At 39.8% G+C, this 18,653-nt stretch overlaps 1 protein-coding gene across 1 annotated transcript in view; it reads right to left on the bottom strand.

The window, feature by feature from the left end:
- ZNF385D (zinc finger protein 385D) overlaps positions 1–17,470 on the bottom strand; it is a 420,486-nt gene extending 403,016 nt beyond the window's left edge. The window contains exon 1 of the mRNA XM_013129993.3: positions 17,317–17,470. Coding sequence (XP_012985447.3) covers positions 17,317–17,470 — 154 coding nt within the window. The remainder of the gene's footprint in view (positions 1–17,316) is intronic.
- Between the last annotated feature and the right edge of the window lie 1,183 nt (positions 17,471–18,653).

Genomic DNA, 18,653 nt, shown 5'->3' with positions numbered 1-18,653 from the left:
CACTGAAAATAGGAACTGCTTCTAGAAGACAGTTATTATACGACCAGGAAGGATTAGTTTGAAATAAAAATGTTACTATATATATATATATATATATATATATGTATTTCAAGTTCAATTGTGTATGATATTGAAATACCTTATCCACTATAATAAAAACTTATTTAGAGGAAACCTTGTTTTCTAAAAGGCCTTAAGAAAATGCAGTTTGTTCAATTAAAGACAGAGGTACAAATAAGACCATAAAACATGGCTTCCTCAATTCAATGCTGAATTTCTCTGCAATTAAATTTACTCGGTGTCAAAAAGGAAATTCAATGCATGTTCATGTGTTATATCTGAATTCTCTTTTCAAATTGCACAATGTGGTAATTTAACTTTTAAAAGTTAGTACTGCACAATGTCTACACAAATCCCACAAAGCACTACCAAACACATTTAAAGACAAAAAAAATGCATTTTTCCCTTAGTCAAAGTATCCTTGACTGCTGTATCTAAGAACATTAAGCAACAGCATCAGACAGAAGTGTATTTTTAATTTCCGTCTGTCATCATCAGTTCCTTTCTTTCAAATGCCTCCTATCACTCTGAGGTATGAGCACTGGGCATAATTTGTTCCTTTAAACTTTTGACAATGTTTTTTTTTATGTCAATATATGTCAAAAGTTGTCGTTACAGGAAGAACTGATAGCACTACACATTAACACTGCCATCATTTGCTATCAGGAAGACCCCACCTTCCACTGCTTAGACCTTTGCCTAACTTTAATTGCAATGCTACTTTTTATAGTTCAATGTCTGTCCTAGATGGAATTTTTTGGGGAACATGGCTGAAGACTTGTGGGAAAATTAGGCTAGGGAAACATATTTTTTGCTCATAAATTCAGAAAAGATTACTGGATGTGAATGGCTCAGGAGAAAAAAAAAGGGCTAGGAAAATACAGGGGGGGAATCAAGAGTGTTAGGGAGCCTCAGACTGCCCGGAGAAGGAAATCTGGACTAGGAACCAGGAAAAGCAGAATCAGTAAGCTGAAGCACAGGCATAAAAGATTGGCATTAATTACTTCCACGTGTTGACAGTTGCATGGTAGTGGCATGGACTGCAAAAGGCTGCTGCAGGCACTAAAAGGATCCACTTCCTCTAACTTACTGGAGTCCCTGTGCTGTACTACTGTCTCACTTTCAAGTAATGTGAGCAGTTACACAGTCTCAGCTAGGGATCTGCCATTTTAACCTTGACTATCAGTCTCTTAGGTAGCTCCGCTAGCAATTTTACTGTGCTGTAGTTTCTTGTGTCTCTAAAGACTCTGCTAGCAACCACCACTGTGTGCAGTCTTCCCAGCAGTAGTATCACAGTGCAGCTAACATTGATGTTTCCACACAGTTTTAGAACCACGGACACCCTTACTATTTCCTTTGATCTTTTCAGTTTCCCACAAGAGGTGCCTTCCCTTTCATCCTTTGATTTAGACACAAGCACTGCCTGGCATGCCCCAAAGAGTTATTACTGTCCAATATCACAATATCCTACTGCCTCTTACTTGAATTTTCCTTTCCTCGCAACAAGAACATTACCAGCAACAATTTCAACATCCAAGAGTGCCCCTAGTGCCTGCTTCGATTTCCACTGAAACATCTGAAACATCAGACTAACTCCAAAGACATACTTGGTGATATCTACTCACAGACAAGAAGTTGCTGGTGCAGACCAACTATCTGTATTTCTGGACTCATATGGGAAAATGAGAAAAGGAAATAAAAATTGAAAAGGGAAGAAACCATCCAATACACACATACCCCTTTCAGCCTGAACTTATCAGTTGCTTGATGAGAGCTGGGAGACACCTTTCATTATTCACTCTATGTTAACCTGCTTATTGAAAGATGCAGGTCTATGATTTTCTGTCCTCTTACATAAAACACCACTAAATGAAGTAACTCATTGTTAATCCAATAGCTAATCTAGAGATTTGATCTTTGCATAGGAAAGCTGCTTTCACTTTTCTCATCCACAAATCAGGTCAATTCCACAAACACACAAACCTGCAACTTTTTTACTGTATGAATTACATATCTCAAAAATAATGTTATTTCTACTTGGAGAACTGTAAGTTTCCATAGGGAAAGAACAGATACAAGAAGACTTTCAGTTCAGTATTCTCCTTTGCTACCTCGCTTCAATTAAGAGTCAGAATTAAAAAGACTTAAAAAGCCTCTCTCTGCTGTTTTATTCTGTCTGTCATTAGTGCGCTTGTCAAATACCTTTTTCAGCTGCTGAACTGGAATAATCATTACTGCTGACCACCATATATTACACTCCTCTTTGCTTTCTTTAACCAGTTAAATATATCACCTTCTCCACACCTCTTTTTAAACCTACTATACTAACCTTTGCGCAAGCTCAGTTATATCATGTCCTTTATATAGAATTAAAACCTTCTGTGGGTCTTCTGCTGTTTTGCTTCTACTGTTTTGTCTCCTTCTTAATCATACCCTTTGCTACTGCTCTCCTTATCACTGCTATAATATTTCATATTTCATCATTCAAAACTATTCCACATTTTTAAAATTAAACTGTTTACTCGAGAAGCTACTGATCAGCAACTTCAAAAAGTACCAACAACATACAACCCCTATGCATGCAGACTTGGACAGATGCTACCTTTCCACAACACACGCATCTTTCTCTACAGTCAAAAACCTACTAACTTGCCTCAGTAAATTCCTTGGATACCTCTTCCCACTTCTAAAATGCAAATAGCCATTGTGCATGCATTGTCTGTATGCCCCTGTATGTTTAAGTCATTAAAACCAGCTTCTTACTCACTGCCAGAAAACTCCCTGTAACTGTTTGACAGCCAGGCAATGCTGTGTCCCTTCTCATACAGAGCTTTGCATATTCTTTTTCACTTGTCAAGCACCCTATTCCTATACATTAATATATAATTTATAAATTGATATAACATATTAAATATAAATACATTCTATATAATATAGAATTCATATTTTCATTGGGGTTGTATTGTTCTCAGTAATAAACCTCCTAAACCCTAGGCAATTCACTTTCAGTTGATGCAGTCTTTACCACCTTTCACCTAAAGCTGCAAAATGTATAATTCTAATTAAAGGTCAATTCACATGCTGGCACAAACAGCAATGGTTTTCAGTTTAGCCATACACATTGCAGTTCCCTCACACCTCAGAGTTCACTTCTGGCTCATGGTCAGTTGGACACTATTGAATGGTGGTAGACCCAGCTCAACCCAAGTATTCATCTTCAGTGATTGCCATATGTGGAGTTTTATTCCTACTTCAACTAACTTGGCTGTCAAGACATACAAAATTAATTCTAATTGCAGGAGAAGAAATACACTCTGAAGTTGAAAAGCTTGCCAAAGGGAAAAGTAGCTTAATAAGGAAATTGTAATGCTCATTTACTGCACGCAACTTTTCAGTATCTCTCAGTTCTGTAATAGCATATCCAGTGAATACCCAAAAGACGGGCAGATGAAACAGAAACACTGACCCAACAAAAAAGGATTTCTACCATTTGCCAGTGAAGAGCACTAATGTAGACCCTCACTACCATGAAAGTGTGGGCACCTCCCAAATCAGATTCTCACTTTGCATCAGCTATTTCCACAGAGTTCTAGAAGTCACATCAAAACATCAAAGACAATATCCCACAGCCACCTCAGTGAAAACAGCAGCTTCCAATGAGGACAATCATCACTAGCGCTTGTGTGATGTACAAGATGGAGACCCCATAGCAGCCTTCCAGTACCTGAAGGGGGCCTATAAGGTTGCTGGGGAGGGACTCTTCATTACAGACTGTAGTAACAGGACAAGGGGTAACAGGTTCAAACTTAAAACAGGGGAAGTTTAGATTGGATATAAGGAGGAAGTGAGTTACTGTGAGGGTGATAAGGTGCTGGAATGGGTTGCCAAGAGAAGTTATGAATGCTCCATCCCTGGCAGTGTTCAAGGCCAGGTTGGACAGAGCCTTGGGTGACATAGTTTAGTGTGAGGTGTCTGGAACAAGGTGATCTTAAGGTCCTTTCCCACCCTAGCTATTCTATGATTCTACGTACATCTGTAGATCTTGTGATTTCAGCTTGGTTTTGATGTGTATAGTTAGGAGCATGGTTCACTCAGAAAAATTCCGTTCCTTCTGTAAAATTACACCTAGAAGTTTACTGTTTGGTCTTCCTTCAATTAGTGGCACAGAACAAACATAAAACAGGGAAGACATAAATGAAAGTGACAGTACTATGACCTAGGGAAGCATGTGTAGCTATGGAATCTGGGGCTTGTCAGGCTCCAAATTCCAGACAATGTGGACTCTTATTACAATTGTTAAGAAAAATCCTACGGAATTTCACACCAATGGAAAACCCCACAAATTACTTTAAGAAAATCAAATTACAGGCTAGCAAATAATTCATATTGATCTAATAGAAGAATCTGTAGCACACCAGATGGAAATTCAAACAGGCAGGTTGCAGGAACACAAAATCCTAAAAATGAAAGGCAAGAGGTTAAGCAGGAAAGGAAATCGCATTTAAATCCTTGCTTTTGACAGCGATGCTTGGATTTAACTGAGGTTATGGGGACTAAAAAAGGGGAAAGAATTTCTGGAACAGCGAAGACATGGAAATTAGCATATCATGAAAAGCAGAGTGAGAGAGAGAGAATATATGGTAGTGTATTTAGAGTCTTTTTCCTCCCAAGACTGATAACAGGAAGATCAGTGGCAGACAGGCTACCATGGGATAATGCCAGAATTATAAATAAGAGTATAAAAAGCACAGGGGAGACACAAGCAAGTAAAAATAATGAAGAAAAAACCCCTCTTTGTTGAAATTGAAAATGATTGCTACCATCTTATAGTTTGGACAGAACTGTTTTATTCCATAGGCCCAGGTTAAGCTTAACATAACCTGGGTAGACATTTCACTTTGCATATACCCCTAACCTTCTATACTTTGAATATTTTTACTCAACTAATTTGTGGCAAAACTTGAGATTTAAGATTATGCAGAGGATGGCTTAAAAAGCAAAAAGGACTCTTCCATTTTGATGGGAAGCAAAATAGATGCAGAAGTTTTACAGCTAACATATGTATACAAAACAGTGGGGAAAAAAAGCCCAAATATGAACAGGCTTTGCTTAATACAGCTATTAATCACATTTTAATTCATAAACTTAAGGTTATGAGAAACCTTAACTGCAAGGTTTTTATCAACAGCATTAAAGCCATTCAGGAATGGCCTTATTCAGGAACCAAAATGATTATGCACACATCAAATATCTATTATTTCAGGTCTTACTTGAAATCAGCATGTTATCAACCTATGGGAAAACAGAATAATTAATCAACTTGACATAAAATTGCTTTCCAAAACATTACCAAGCAAGTCAACAAATAACCCTTATTCTTGCCTTTTTCAGTGGGGGAAAAAAAAGGCTTACTTGTAAACAGATGGACCTGAAAATGGCCTGAAACTTGGCAGGTTTAAGCTTCAGTTATCCACACTTCACAAATAATATTTCACCTCAGCAGAGGAGCAAGGAGAAGAAAGGACAGCACTATCTTGTTACAGACTTTCACATCATGATATTTACCACCATCCTATCGCTGTCAAATCTGATTATAAACCAGGGATCAGTAAGCAGATTAAAGGCTCATCTGAGAAGATGGAACAAATTAAATTGATGAAAACTGCCCATACTGTGTCAGTTTTACAGAAACAGCCATCCACACAGAGGAACTATAGGAATTACAGATAGGCCTGCTCTGAGTCGCTCTCTGGCTTTGAAATGTAAATGAAAACTGCTGGAATTGTCAAATATAAAGAACTAACTTTATATACATATATATATAGTGGGAGTTTCCTCACGTTAACAAGCTTTACGGAGCACAGGATCAGCATTAAAACAGAGATCCTTGTTGATCCTTGGGCTTCCTTTGATGTTATTGAAGAACTTTTTCTCCATAGGCATTACATGCATTCAGCTTCTAATCTGTAAGAAAAGTACTTACTGCTGTGCAATCTTTTAGGCATGTAGTTAAGGTGCTACATAAGCACGTAAGGTCATTTGAGCATTTATCCACCTGAAGCTGCTACAGAGAAGCCACAGACCAGAAGAAAGAAATGGATGGCTGTAAAAGCAGCACGAAAACCTAGAAATAGAGGTTTATGTACATAATCTCTATTGGATGGGTGGTTGAAGAGTGAGATTTTATTACTCAAGATGAAAAAGTGTGGGGGATAAGTTGCCTTTGCCACTGCCACCCAAGTAAACAAATAAATGACAGTCTGCTCTTTGAGTTGCCACAATGGGAATCTGCATTTGCCAATTCCTTTTTACTGATCTTACAATTTAGCAACTACATTCTGAACACGAGACGATGCAAGTTGAAAATGGGCATCCCTCAATTGCCCAATGCTCCATAGACCCTTGACCTTTCTGAGCATGTATAAATATGTTATAGAACAGCAAGTAATCTCAACCTCTATAAGCAAAGTGACATGTTTGAAGTCTCTCTTTCCAAAAGCGACACCTCAGAGAGGAGGCAGACACACATACAGGCACTCCACACAGTACCTAATTCTAATTTGAGAGCTATGTGGGCCCAAATCTATTCCTGCTTCTTCATGCACAAGAGCAGGTGCAAGCACATTCAGGGCACTGTCTCCTATAGCACACAGGAGCCTCTCCTAGGAATGTGCTGGGTGTAGGAGTAGCAGATCATCAGGACAGAGCAAGTTTAATTTCATCCTCTGAACAGCAAATGCAATTTCTCTTGCCACATCCCAGGAAAAGTACAGCAGCAAAACTATCCTCCCACAGTGGATTTACTAAAGGGATTTTTTTAAAAAATGAATGGAAAGAGAGAAAAAGAAACTCTATGCAGAGTAAGACCCCACTGCTTACAAAGCTTTTCAATTATACTGCCTGAAATGAAAGTTCCACTGTGACATTTTGAAAGAATTTATTTTCTCTCAGTTATCAATAAAGATAAAAAAGTAGGTGGGGGAGGATGGGAAACACAACCCAGAAAGTCAGAATAATCACTTTCCCTGTGATCCTCATCGTCCCACATTTTCCTTTATGGGTTTTTCTGCTTTTACTGCCTACATTCTTCACCTGAAGTCAAACCCTCTGTTTATGGCATCACAGTGGTTGCTGTGGAGGTTATTACAATGTACAAAGCCAGAAATGATGAGTTTATATTTGGAATGAGCAGCAGTATCTCACGAAATGTGTCTACAATAGTAGGAAGTAAAAAAGCAAAAAAATAAAAAGGGAAGTAAAAAGAGCATATATATTGAAAACAAATAAATTAACTTCTTAAATGACTGTTTGCCATCAACTTGCATTATGACAACTGTTTTCAGATATGTTACCAATGGCTGGTTGTAGAAAGTAGGTGCTAAACTATACATATGGAAACAAGCACACAACACGAACAGACAGAGCTAACACAGATGGCAGCAGAGTTCCTAGCCACACTCCTCAGTAGTGCCTGCTGTTATTGCTATCTTCTTCTATAGCAAAAACATACAAACAAAACAAGGTAACACAGACATGCACCGTGCAGTGCTGTTCTGACAATGAAAATACTTCATGTCACCCTTCACGCAGCACATTTCCAATGCACCAGATTCAAGGCTCAATAAATTATGGCCAGAGAACACATATTTCTGAAAAAGCTATTAGTTCATTGTAATTCCTTCTGCTACACAGATTGGTTTCATACACACCTACTAGCACACAGACACATTTAAAAATACAACTGTTTTAGCGCAGGTGTTAATTCTCAAGAAACATGTTAAAGATTAGGAATAGGAAAAGTGTGCCTTGCCATTATCATCAGCCACTGCCAAATTTTCACAACTTTGATAGCAGATACAGTCCTTAATTTTTCCCTACATTAGGAAAATCATAAAAGACTTAGCTGAATTCATTTCTAAACCACGTGTTGCCCCTAACTTTGACACGTCAAGTATTACTAGGAATGTAAGGTCCTAGGAAAACCATTGAATAAAGATTTCTGAATCAGACCTGTACTGACAGAAACACCCATGTACTTGTTAAAAACAAATCTTTCAAAGAGCAGTGGGACAAAAATAAAATCAGATATCAGGTTAAAATAATAATAATAATAACAACAACAAACAGTTGGGGAGAACACAAGCAGGAGAAAAAAATCAGAATGAGTCTTTAATGATCACAGAACTCAATGAATGATATTAAAATACTAAGCAAAGAAAATGCTTTTACCTTGAGTGCATTGACAGTGTCCATGGACCAGTGTATCCTATTACATGACTGCAGAAGCATTAATAAATTAAATATAACAAATAGGTGAATTTATTAGGGTATGTAAGACAATGGCTGTTAATACCAAAACTTATAAAGTGCTTCCTTGGAAGATACCAGGACATAAAGACAAAATGTAACTGCAGCCTCTTTCACAGATTCCTCAAGGCAGACACAGGGGACTTCCAGAGAAACCCACCCACTGTGATGCAGACTGGTACATGGAGCCTCAGAGCAAGCAGACTTGTTACTACTGCATGGTGGGGCACAGAGAGGGCTGCGAGCCCACATCCAACCTGAACATTAGGGTTCCAGACTCTTTGCCAAAGAAGCCAGAGACAGGCTTCAGAATTAAAGAACTAGAGTTCACTGATGTGCAGAATATCTGGTTCATGGCCAGTGAGGCACACAAGTTTTCTGCTAACAGAACCTAGTGAAATGGCCTCTGCTACAGAGCTCCATCATAATGACCAGAGATCGCTGTGGTATAACTACAGTGGAATATTTCAGTTACTCAAGTTGCCAAGGCCCTTCTTGTCAGAAAATCTTATCCACACTTTGATTTTTGCAACAGATAGCTTCAGGGCCAGATAGCTGGCATATGCTTCCATATATCTTAAAAACTTACTATTCTAGGTGAATTCTGATTAGCTATTGCAAACCTAGTAATAGTTACCACTTTATTCAAGAACCATACAAGCAAGTTGTTAATCTGGAACATCCTAAAATGCAGCATTTTGCACTGTGTTTTGCAAGTGATACTTCAGATTATCAGTGGAATCATCTTGGCACCACTTACTCTTGGCCTGATTTCTAGGAAGATGGGGCCATTGTCTAGAACTCCCATTTTCCCAGTTTGCAGACTCGATTTTGAATCTCGATTTGTGAAAAAACAGCCAGTTGCCAGATTTTGTAGATTCTCCTTTCGTAGATGGTTTTAGGACAGGATTGATCTGATCTCGCAGCTGACACAGAGCAGGAGATCGGACTAAAGATGTTCTTTAGGACCCTTCCCGTGTCTTTACATTTACAATAGAGTCCTCTCCCTAAAAATAAAGTAACTGAGCTGGGACTAGCTCCTCATCCTGGGCATTCAGGAAACAAAGACTATACACATACAAAAATAAATAAAAAATAAATAAAAGTTGCTGCTGGACTGATTAAACCATTACCACTTCTCAGTAAAAATATAACAAGACACCCTCTTGTTGCACAAAGAATAAAACCAGTGATAAGGTCATTTTTGCTTCATTAGAACTTGCCTTGGTAGGCCAAAGGCTTGAAGCAATTTAGGCTGCACCCAACTGTACCATTAACACAAACAACTGACCATCCCTCAGGCTGCTTAAATGTTAACTGAAATCAATACCTGGATGGGAGCAGCCTGTCATAGAGAATCTATACAAGTCCAACGTCATCCAGACTGGAAAAGACCGTGTTTTCCTAAAGCATTTCTTGTGTTCTAAAAAACACATTCCTCCAGTTTTTAAATGGATTTGAGACCTGAATCTCTCTTGAAATTCCAAATAGCTAGAAAGGAACAAAATCACACCTCTGGTTTCAACAAATTTGAAGATTCCCATTCCCTTGAACACAGGCTGGAACATTATAAGCTGTATGCTAATGACGTCAAGATTTGATTATTGGGATATCTTGTATTAAAAAGTGATGCAAAAGCACAGAGACATTCTGCGCACCACCAAACACAGTATCTCATCTGTTTTGCAATCCTGGATGATGCAAATGCATTGCAAGGGTACCTTGATCTTTCTATATACAGCTGCTTATAACAGAACCTCCTCTCACCCCCTAAAAAACTTTACTCACACGCACTTCTTTTCTAGCAGCAACCATGACCTCCCACATGAAACCACAGTGACTATCAGCCAAAAAGATTAAATTGGTAGGACACCTGGTTATACTACGCAAATTTACTCAATCCAGCTTCTGGAGAAAGAGTATCTCTTCTCAAGCTCCTATTCCTCCCCCTCACTACAAATGCCAGCAGTTTAGACACCTCTGCAGTTTCAGAGCTTCAGAGTGATAAGTATTGAACAAAATACTGGAATGGTTTGTACAGCAAAGCTCAATGCAGTCATTGACAATAACAAGTCTTTTTTCTCACTTCCCTCCACAGGCTCCTGGGTTTGTTATCACAAACTAACAGTTCTACTTTAATCTGCCTTCAGGAGAAAGTTCTACCCACTAATTCCTACTCCTCATTTCTATTTTTTGGTATTTTCCACAGGAATGCAGCATCAACAACTCTTAATGAAGATTGTTCATAGAGAGCACACAAAAATATTCTTAGACATCACAGTACACAGATCACAAAGCCATCTTAAAAAGAACAGTATGTTTTACACAACATTACAGTTTTATTTATTTAGCAGATCCTTCAGTATTTACCTTCCAAATGCAACAAAGTTGGGTTTTTTTAATGGAAATAAAGAAAATAATTTCAATGATACTACCACAAAATAAGGATTAGTGCTATTAAATGAGTCAAGGTACAGTCAGTGTAATAACTTGTTAATAAAAGGACATTTATTTTCAAAACACTGTTTAACAAGCAAACAGAGCGCTATCTGCAAGCCCACTCATGTGGCAAGAGGTGGGAGTTTGCAGCCTCCCTGAGACATGGCCCCTTCATTTGCACTGTGACACTTGTTCACTCTATTAACATTATTAATCAAAGAATGCCAATATAGTTTTATTTTACTTTTCATTTAATGCTTCAATATTTTAATTAGCACTGATTTAAAATCCATCAACATAACAGAACACAACAAAGCAAACCTACAACAATATTCCTGGTTTAACTGTTATACATGTATGTGTATTGCAGCTCTGCCATGATTTTGTATGATTGGAGATACTACAGCCTCTCTCCAATTTCATATACACAGAGAAAATATGCAAATGATACCCTACAGTTTCATTAAGAAAGAGAGGTTGAATCCTAAAGGGATAAAGACATTCCAGGTTTTGGGATGGCTTACCCTTCTGCTGCTCAGAACAGCAGTGGGTAAAGTCCAGCCCAAATACATATGGGAAAGCAGTCAGAGTTGCCACAGTTCCAATCAATTATTATGGTGACATGATGAAACAAATTCAGTACATAAACAGACATTCCAACTTTAGTTAATGGACAAGATGATTCATTGTTGTATCATGGCAAGCCTAAACGGAAAGACAAAGGCAGAGACACTAAATTGAATACTAACACTGGAAACTTCCAGATGTGAGTATAAAATGCCCCTGAGCCAGGGCTACTCAAAATATGAAATACTTCAGAATGTACTAAAATGAGATAGTTTCTATAGTTCTGTCAGAGTAATCATTTCACCCAGCTTCACAATTTTAAACAGCATGAACCAAATAATCAGGAAAGTGATCTCCCCACCCCCAGCTTTTAAAGCACACCTTGCATTTCCCAGCAAAGTAATTTATGACCTCTGTGTGATTAAAATTCTCCAAATCTTCTGAAAAAAAAAAATTAAAAAAAAAGGTCAGAAAAATTAATCTGGTTATGGAGGGGAAGTCTTTGGTTTCTTAACTACTTTTCTGGGCCGAAATTAGATTTCAATGAATATCATAAAACTGTATTTGGAGATGATCTACATGGTGGGTTTCTCATTCTATTGTAAATTCAAATTTAAAATAAACCATGGATCAGTAGCTCTGATTACTTCTAATTGTGCAAGTTATAATGCTAGGTTTTATCAGTATCATAAATAACCTCTCCGGTGACCTAGGGGAGAAAAAACACATGCAGGCATGTAAGAGGTATCTATTAATTTTATTGCACCCATTACTAGCCACAAAGGGTATTTTGTGATAAAAAAGGGTACCTCTTTTTAGAGTAACACGATTATGAAGTTATTAACAAAACAAAAAAAACATACCTTACACAGAATGGAACTCAAGTCCTAAAATCTTACAATTTCTTTAAGAGGTTGTACCTCTTATATAGTCTGATTAAGAGGTATCAGTTGGCACTTGCATCAAAGAAAAGGCTAAGCAAGTTAAAATATATTTGGTAAACTAACTCTTTTACCCCTTTATCTTAACCCATTATTTGTTCTAAAAGCTATGCCTTTACAGCAAGATCTGCATTACACATGGCAAACACATGCTCACTGACTAGTCTGACTAGTGAGACCCCAAAGTGGCTGAGGCATCAAAGTGTTAGTAGATCTAAGCAGAAATAGCATCAATGTTCACACTTTCTGAACATACAGTCTATAAAAATGTTTTAAGATTTAAAGTCTACCTGCAGATTATTCCAGCTGGTCACAGAAAAGAGGTTTATTTGCTTCAAGAAGACAACTTCTATTTTTAGATTTATATATATAAATAGTTATATATATATATATATAGATATATATAAATAGATATACATGAATTTCAGACATTTACCTTTACAAATACTACAATAAGCCAAGTGTAAAAAGTGACGCATTGAGAACTATGCCTCCAACAAAACAGAAGATTTAGTTATGACTACCTCAATATGACCAAGAACATTATTTCCCAGGAGACACAGAAAGGAAAAGAAAGGAACAATCTGACAGAAAATACTGAAGCACATTCTGGAATGTTTCAAGAAGAAATGTGAGAAGACGAGAACATCTGAAAGTGGAAAAACTCAAGCACAACTTTATTTTCCTGCCATCAAGAGTGGACTTAGTCTAGTCCAGCCACAACCAGAAGTCATCAGCATATATGTATATATCTAAGTTTATACAAGAGGAAAACAATGTGCAGGTCTGTATGTAGCTCTTCCATCAGTTCAACACAGTTAGAAGAGTCCACTTCTCTAGAGAGATAATATGCTGACTTCTGTCCTTACCGCATTAACAGCCTTTCCATTACACTCAAGTGGAATAAACACCAAACAGAAATCAAGACAACATTTTTGTCCTGTTCTGTGACAGCTCTAGACAGGTGAAGACTAAAAATGGTCAGCAGGTCCAGGTGAAAAACAGAGCTGTGCTGCTACAGCTGACATTCATTTATCCAGGCTACCTAGGCATGGTCCAACGTACTGGCCCAATGCCAACTGATGTTGTTGTGCTGGCTGAAGCACAGAGGACTTCTGCTCCCCAGCCTAAATTTGTGACATTTTATTAAAAAAAAAATAAAATCAAATAAATTAAGAATTAATAATTTTCTGTCTAAAATATCACCTCTGTATGCACACACTCCCACATGTTCATCCAGCACTATTTACTTGCTCTGTTCTCCACTGGTGATTGTTTTATTGCTAACTTTCACATAGCTTTAAAAGCTTTCTCTGTGTTGTTTTCAATTATTTGACACCACTGAAAACACCTTTGTGTTTCATAACCACTAGTCACAAAGTTTCTATATCTACTGCTCAAGTGAGGAGATTTTTTCATACAGGTATTGCTAAGGTTTTTTAAGTAGCACAGTAAAATACTACTTGATTTACACTGATGTTTCCATGATACTACTCATTAACATCTTCCACTTAGAGACTTCTGGCTGTAGCCTTCCGCCTAGGTTTTGAAGCTCTTAGGAGACTTTACAAGTAAGGTGTCAATGCCAACCCAACATTAAATCATTTAAAAATAGGCTTTTTACAAGACTGTTATTATTCATCATCTTAACAGGATCTTGGCTTTTTGCTTACATCCTAACAAAGACTTTGTTTACTGCCTAGACCACAATGGATAGAAATGCTTGCACTTTACAAACCAGAAAAAGTGTAAACCAAGAACTTCAGAACATGAGATCACAGGGAAAATCTCATGTTGTGTTTTAAAATATCTGAAAAGTATAGAATAGTCTCCATAATTGCTCATATAAAAGGTGAGAAGAATGTCAAAGCTGGCAAATATTTGTAACTTGACTCAGTTAAATGGCAGATTTGCTCAGGTGTTCCCACCTCAGTATGCACTCTGCCAATTTAGATCCTGAAGTGATGCCCAAATAAACATATCTGAAGCCAAACACACAGAAGAACCATGCCTGGTCTTTAGCTGGTGTCAATCATAACAGTGCCATTCAGATACACAGGGCTATGCTACATTTTACCAACACAGGCTGGTGGCGCATTGAAATGGTTTTGCAGCAAAAAGAGAATAGGAAAGAACAACATTACTTCCCCAAAAGTCTTCCATACTTTCAATAACCCCCAGATCTCTTGTGAACAGTTCTCACTTCACTTTGATGACTGCATGGATGCATGAGTCAAACCTGCAAGTCTGCTTGCCAGTTAAATATTGCTGACAGCTCACACAGCACATTTGTACTTTTAAGTTTATCTTACCTATAAACCCCCTAATGCTACACCTTTAATATTTTATGTAAAGTTCCCATTTCTGCATGAAATCATCAGTACTGTCTAAAAAAGCTGAAATTCATCTAATTTCAGGTAAATCCTGAATCCATTCTTGGAAAACAGAGAGTTTCTATAACTTTGAAAATTTAAGAAGCATGCTGAAGTAATACTACACTTTTTTTCTTTCTCCCCAAAAATCTCCCTGTAGAACACAATCAGTATTAGGGATGTACAAATTAGGTCTAATTTTGGTTTTGCCTTACATTTGGAGCTCCTAAAGGATAGTAAATGACCTGATAAATAATGACAGTGTACCTTGCAAAGACAGCACAGCAGAAAGAACAATTATCCTTAAAGTACAGTTGAAAACTAATTGGGATGCAAACTGTATGTGCTGCATTTAGATTTAGCGTTCCATGTTGTTACAGCAATTACTTAAATGAGAATTTAGTGACATATGACACTTTACAAAACATCTTGAAGAAGTAACTCTGAGAGACTGAAACACACCACACCTTTTTTGTTAAGCTAAATTAGAACTCAGTTACAAAATATCTCCCTAAAGTGACTAATTTATGGTAGAGCTACTTTGATAATACTTTGACCACAGCAGCATACTGCAGTAGTACAAACTTTGCCTCTTTGCCATTGCATAGTTGTATCAGGCAAAGGTTTTTAGCTTGGCCGGACACCTTACACCACACAGTCTGTGGGTTCAATCACGGCTCTTCTCAGGTCAGTGGCAAAATTCCCACTGACTTCACTGCATCCAGGATTTTGGTCTATGTGCCTAGCTACTGCATAACATCCACAAATAACAGGGATATGATTTGAAGGGATCCCACCAACTCTTGTTTATCTGTTATTCCCTACTACCAGCATCACACTTGGAATTCATAGGATAAATATTTGCAATGATTGTTAAACAGCTGCTTCTATTCTCTAACTGGATGACACTTCCTCTTCTGCAGAGTCACTTCTTTTAGTGGTTTTCTGACATCCACTGACAAAACCTTCACTCAGACTTTTAGTCTGTTTCCTCTTTGCCTTGTGAAACATGCACAAACAAGCAAAATAGAAGAGGAGGTGTGGCTGCAAAAGCACTCTAGCTCAGAAATACCTGGGTGACAGTCGGTTGGAGAAGTGACTTCTAGTTTTCTCATTTCAGACAGGCACTCAAGGTTATTACTTTCATAGCAAGCACCTTTTTCAGAACACTGTCACCTAAAACGCCAGGCTCCCCATCATCCCAACATCTTGTCATCAAGCCTGCTGCATGCACTACAGCACTCTTCATACTTGTGAGGAGTGCAAATTATTCCTTCAGCCAAATTATTTTCTCTAGAAAGGCAGAAAGTTACTCTGGAAACTAACATACCCAACAACAAACAAGCACAGATTCAAGCACAACTCAAACACAACTTAAACTGTTACTTTATCCTTGAGGGGTTAGGTGGGAGACTTCTGCAAACCCACTTACTCACCCAAACACTTCCCCTATTTGTTCCCTACAGTGTTCCCAATAGGGAACACTCAGAACAAATTTTAGTGAGATTTCCAGACACTGCGACCGGATCCACGACCACTTGGGTTTGCTCATCAAAGCAGACTACAGTGACAGCCAAGTGGCACAGTAAGGAAACAATACATGACAGGTTTAGCTCTGGGTAACCGCATTCACCGATCTGCACACAACGAAGAGGTCACGAACCTCAACACTTGTTTTCAACAGTTCACGCAAGACCGTTTGTTCCCTTCTGTTTCCAAAGTCAGGTCTGATTTTGAAAGAACTGTTTGTGCGCAGCATAGCCTTGGAAGAGAGCATCTGTCTCCCCGACCAAGTAAAGGGGGGACAAGAGCAGTGTTTTTAACAGTGTTTCCCAAGCATTCAGACCAGAGAGATGTAAGCCAAAAAAGATTTCGAGGACTCTTCCCAGATTCACTGGCATTTGCCAGGTTGCAAATGCTTTCTGCAACAATCAAAAAAGCCGCTATCAAAGCAAATGCCAAAATGCACGCGAAGCCTTTTCCTCTCCCCTAGCCCCGGTACGTGGTAAATAAAAGGCATGAGGGGCAGCTCGGCGGAATTTGGAGGCAGGGAGCTCCCCTCCCTTCCAACCCGCTGTATGGGAAAGGAAACGAGGATCCCCCTGCCCCAACAGAGCCCAGCGGCTAAGACAAGTCACAGGCAAGTTAGCCTCGGGGGTGCCCCGCTCGGACCTCGGTGCTCCCCGTCCCATCTTCACTGTGAGCCTCGCCAACCCCTCCGCGGTCGCCCCCTTACCGTGCCGCGGCTGGGGCTTGCCGCCCGGCGGCTTCTCTTTCCTGCCTCCGGCCGCGCTCCGCATCCGCCAGCAAGCCGCCCCCCTGCCCAGCGAGCCAGCCATAGCGCGGCGGACCCGGCCCGGCCCCGCGCCCACCCGAGCCCGGCGGTGGAGCGCGGGACCCGCTGCCCGAAGGCGGCGGTGGCGGCGGCCGGGAGCGGCGCGGTCCCGGCGAGCCCGCCTCCGCCCGGCCCGGTGTCAATCAGCGCGGAGCCCCGGGCAGCACCGCCTCGCTTTCCCCGCGGCCGTGGACGGGGCACCGCAGGACAGCGCTTGGTCCCCTGCCCGGTCTGGTCCGAGCGCCGCCGCCTGCTGGGGAGGGGTAGAGCGGCGGCGGCAGCCCCCTGTTCATACCGTGCAGAGGCAGAACATCAGCAACGGCGGCGGTGCTGGTGCTGGTGGGCTCCCGGGACCAGAAGGCTTGCACGCTTGGGAGATGACAGTCCGCGGTATAAGCCTCCTCCTGCCCGCCGGCAAGTCCTCCCACAGCACCTTCCCTGAAAAACATGTGTACGTTACCTCCTGCCATCAAAATCATTGGTTCTGCACACTCCTGACTCCAAAACGATGAGTAACTCAACCTGAGATTCCCACTTCCCACAAGCCCATGTGTGGTGAGATAGCAGCCTCCCGCCCTCACCTCCGCCGAGCCCCTTCTTCCTGCTAGAGTCCCAGGGACTCCCCCGCCATTGCCTTCCACCCATTGCTTTGGCATGGGGCCTCCACAATTTCTGTATAAACATCGTTGCAATGTAAGAAACATTACATTCTCTGAAATCTGTTGCCCTCCTAAAATTAGGGCTTGTGATTAAAAAGTTACAGGCATAGGGAGAGGGAATATTGGCAATTTTCAGGCAAGAAAAAATAGTTTGAAGTGCAGTTGTATTCCCAGGGTTTTGCTAAAGCAGTATATTTCCTAAGGACAAATAATGCGCATAACTTTGGTTTGTAATCTTAGTAATAAATCCACCTGTATCTCAAATCACAGCCATCGCTGCCACAGCGCTGAAAAGGCATTTCACCGTTGATTTTTAATTTTTCATCCACATATGTATCTATACATATCAGCATTTCGACCAGGCATATTCTTCTTTCTATCTGGACACTTTGAAATACAGAGAAAATGTCTGCAGAACTTGCACTGACTGAAAGAAGGGGGGGGGGAATAAAAAAGGAAAATAAAAGCTCCTTCCTGTGCCATTATATTCCATCTCTGTTTCCCTGACTCCAAGAAGGTTGCGAAGAAAGATAATCAGGATTCATTGTTATCATAACTTTATAACTTACTCTTTGGAAAATGACTCAGAACCAAGTTGCCTTTTTTTGGGAGACAGAGACTCTGGCTTCGAAACTCAAACAGCCAAGGTGGGAAGGAGACATAGCTTATGATGCAACAGCATTGTTGTTCTCCAGTTAAAAGTTATCCACCTTCTTTTCAGTGCTGATCTCCTCCAACAGGCTCTGCTAATCTGTTCTCCATCCTAAACCCTGAATCCCCATTCTGTCTCACCTGTGAATTCTAGCTTGCAGAACTGAGTTGGTCTGATTTTGTCACCCAATGAAGCTGTTGGTGTTTGAGCACGCTGCATCAGGGATGGTTTTCATTAGCACTGAGAATGATTCATGTGAACAGGGATTACTGCCCTTGACCTGACATGTACAGATACACCCCGTGGTGATGAATGTAATAG

This window comes from Melopsittacus undulatus, chromosome 1, assembly GCF_012275295.1.
Source record: "Melopsittacus undulatus isolate bMelUnd1 chromosome 1, bMelUnd1.mat.Z, whole genome shotgun sequence".
NCBI classification, from domain to species: domain Eukaryota; kingdom Metazoa; phylum Chordata; class Aves; order Psittaciformes; family Psittaculidae; genus Melopsittacus; species Melopsittacus undulatus.
Note: the sequence above shows the minus strand (reverse complement) of the source record. Positions and strands in the feature narration are given on the sequence as shown.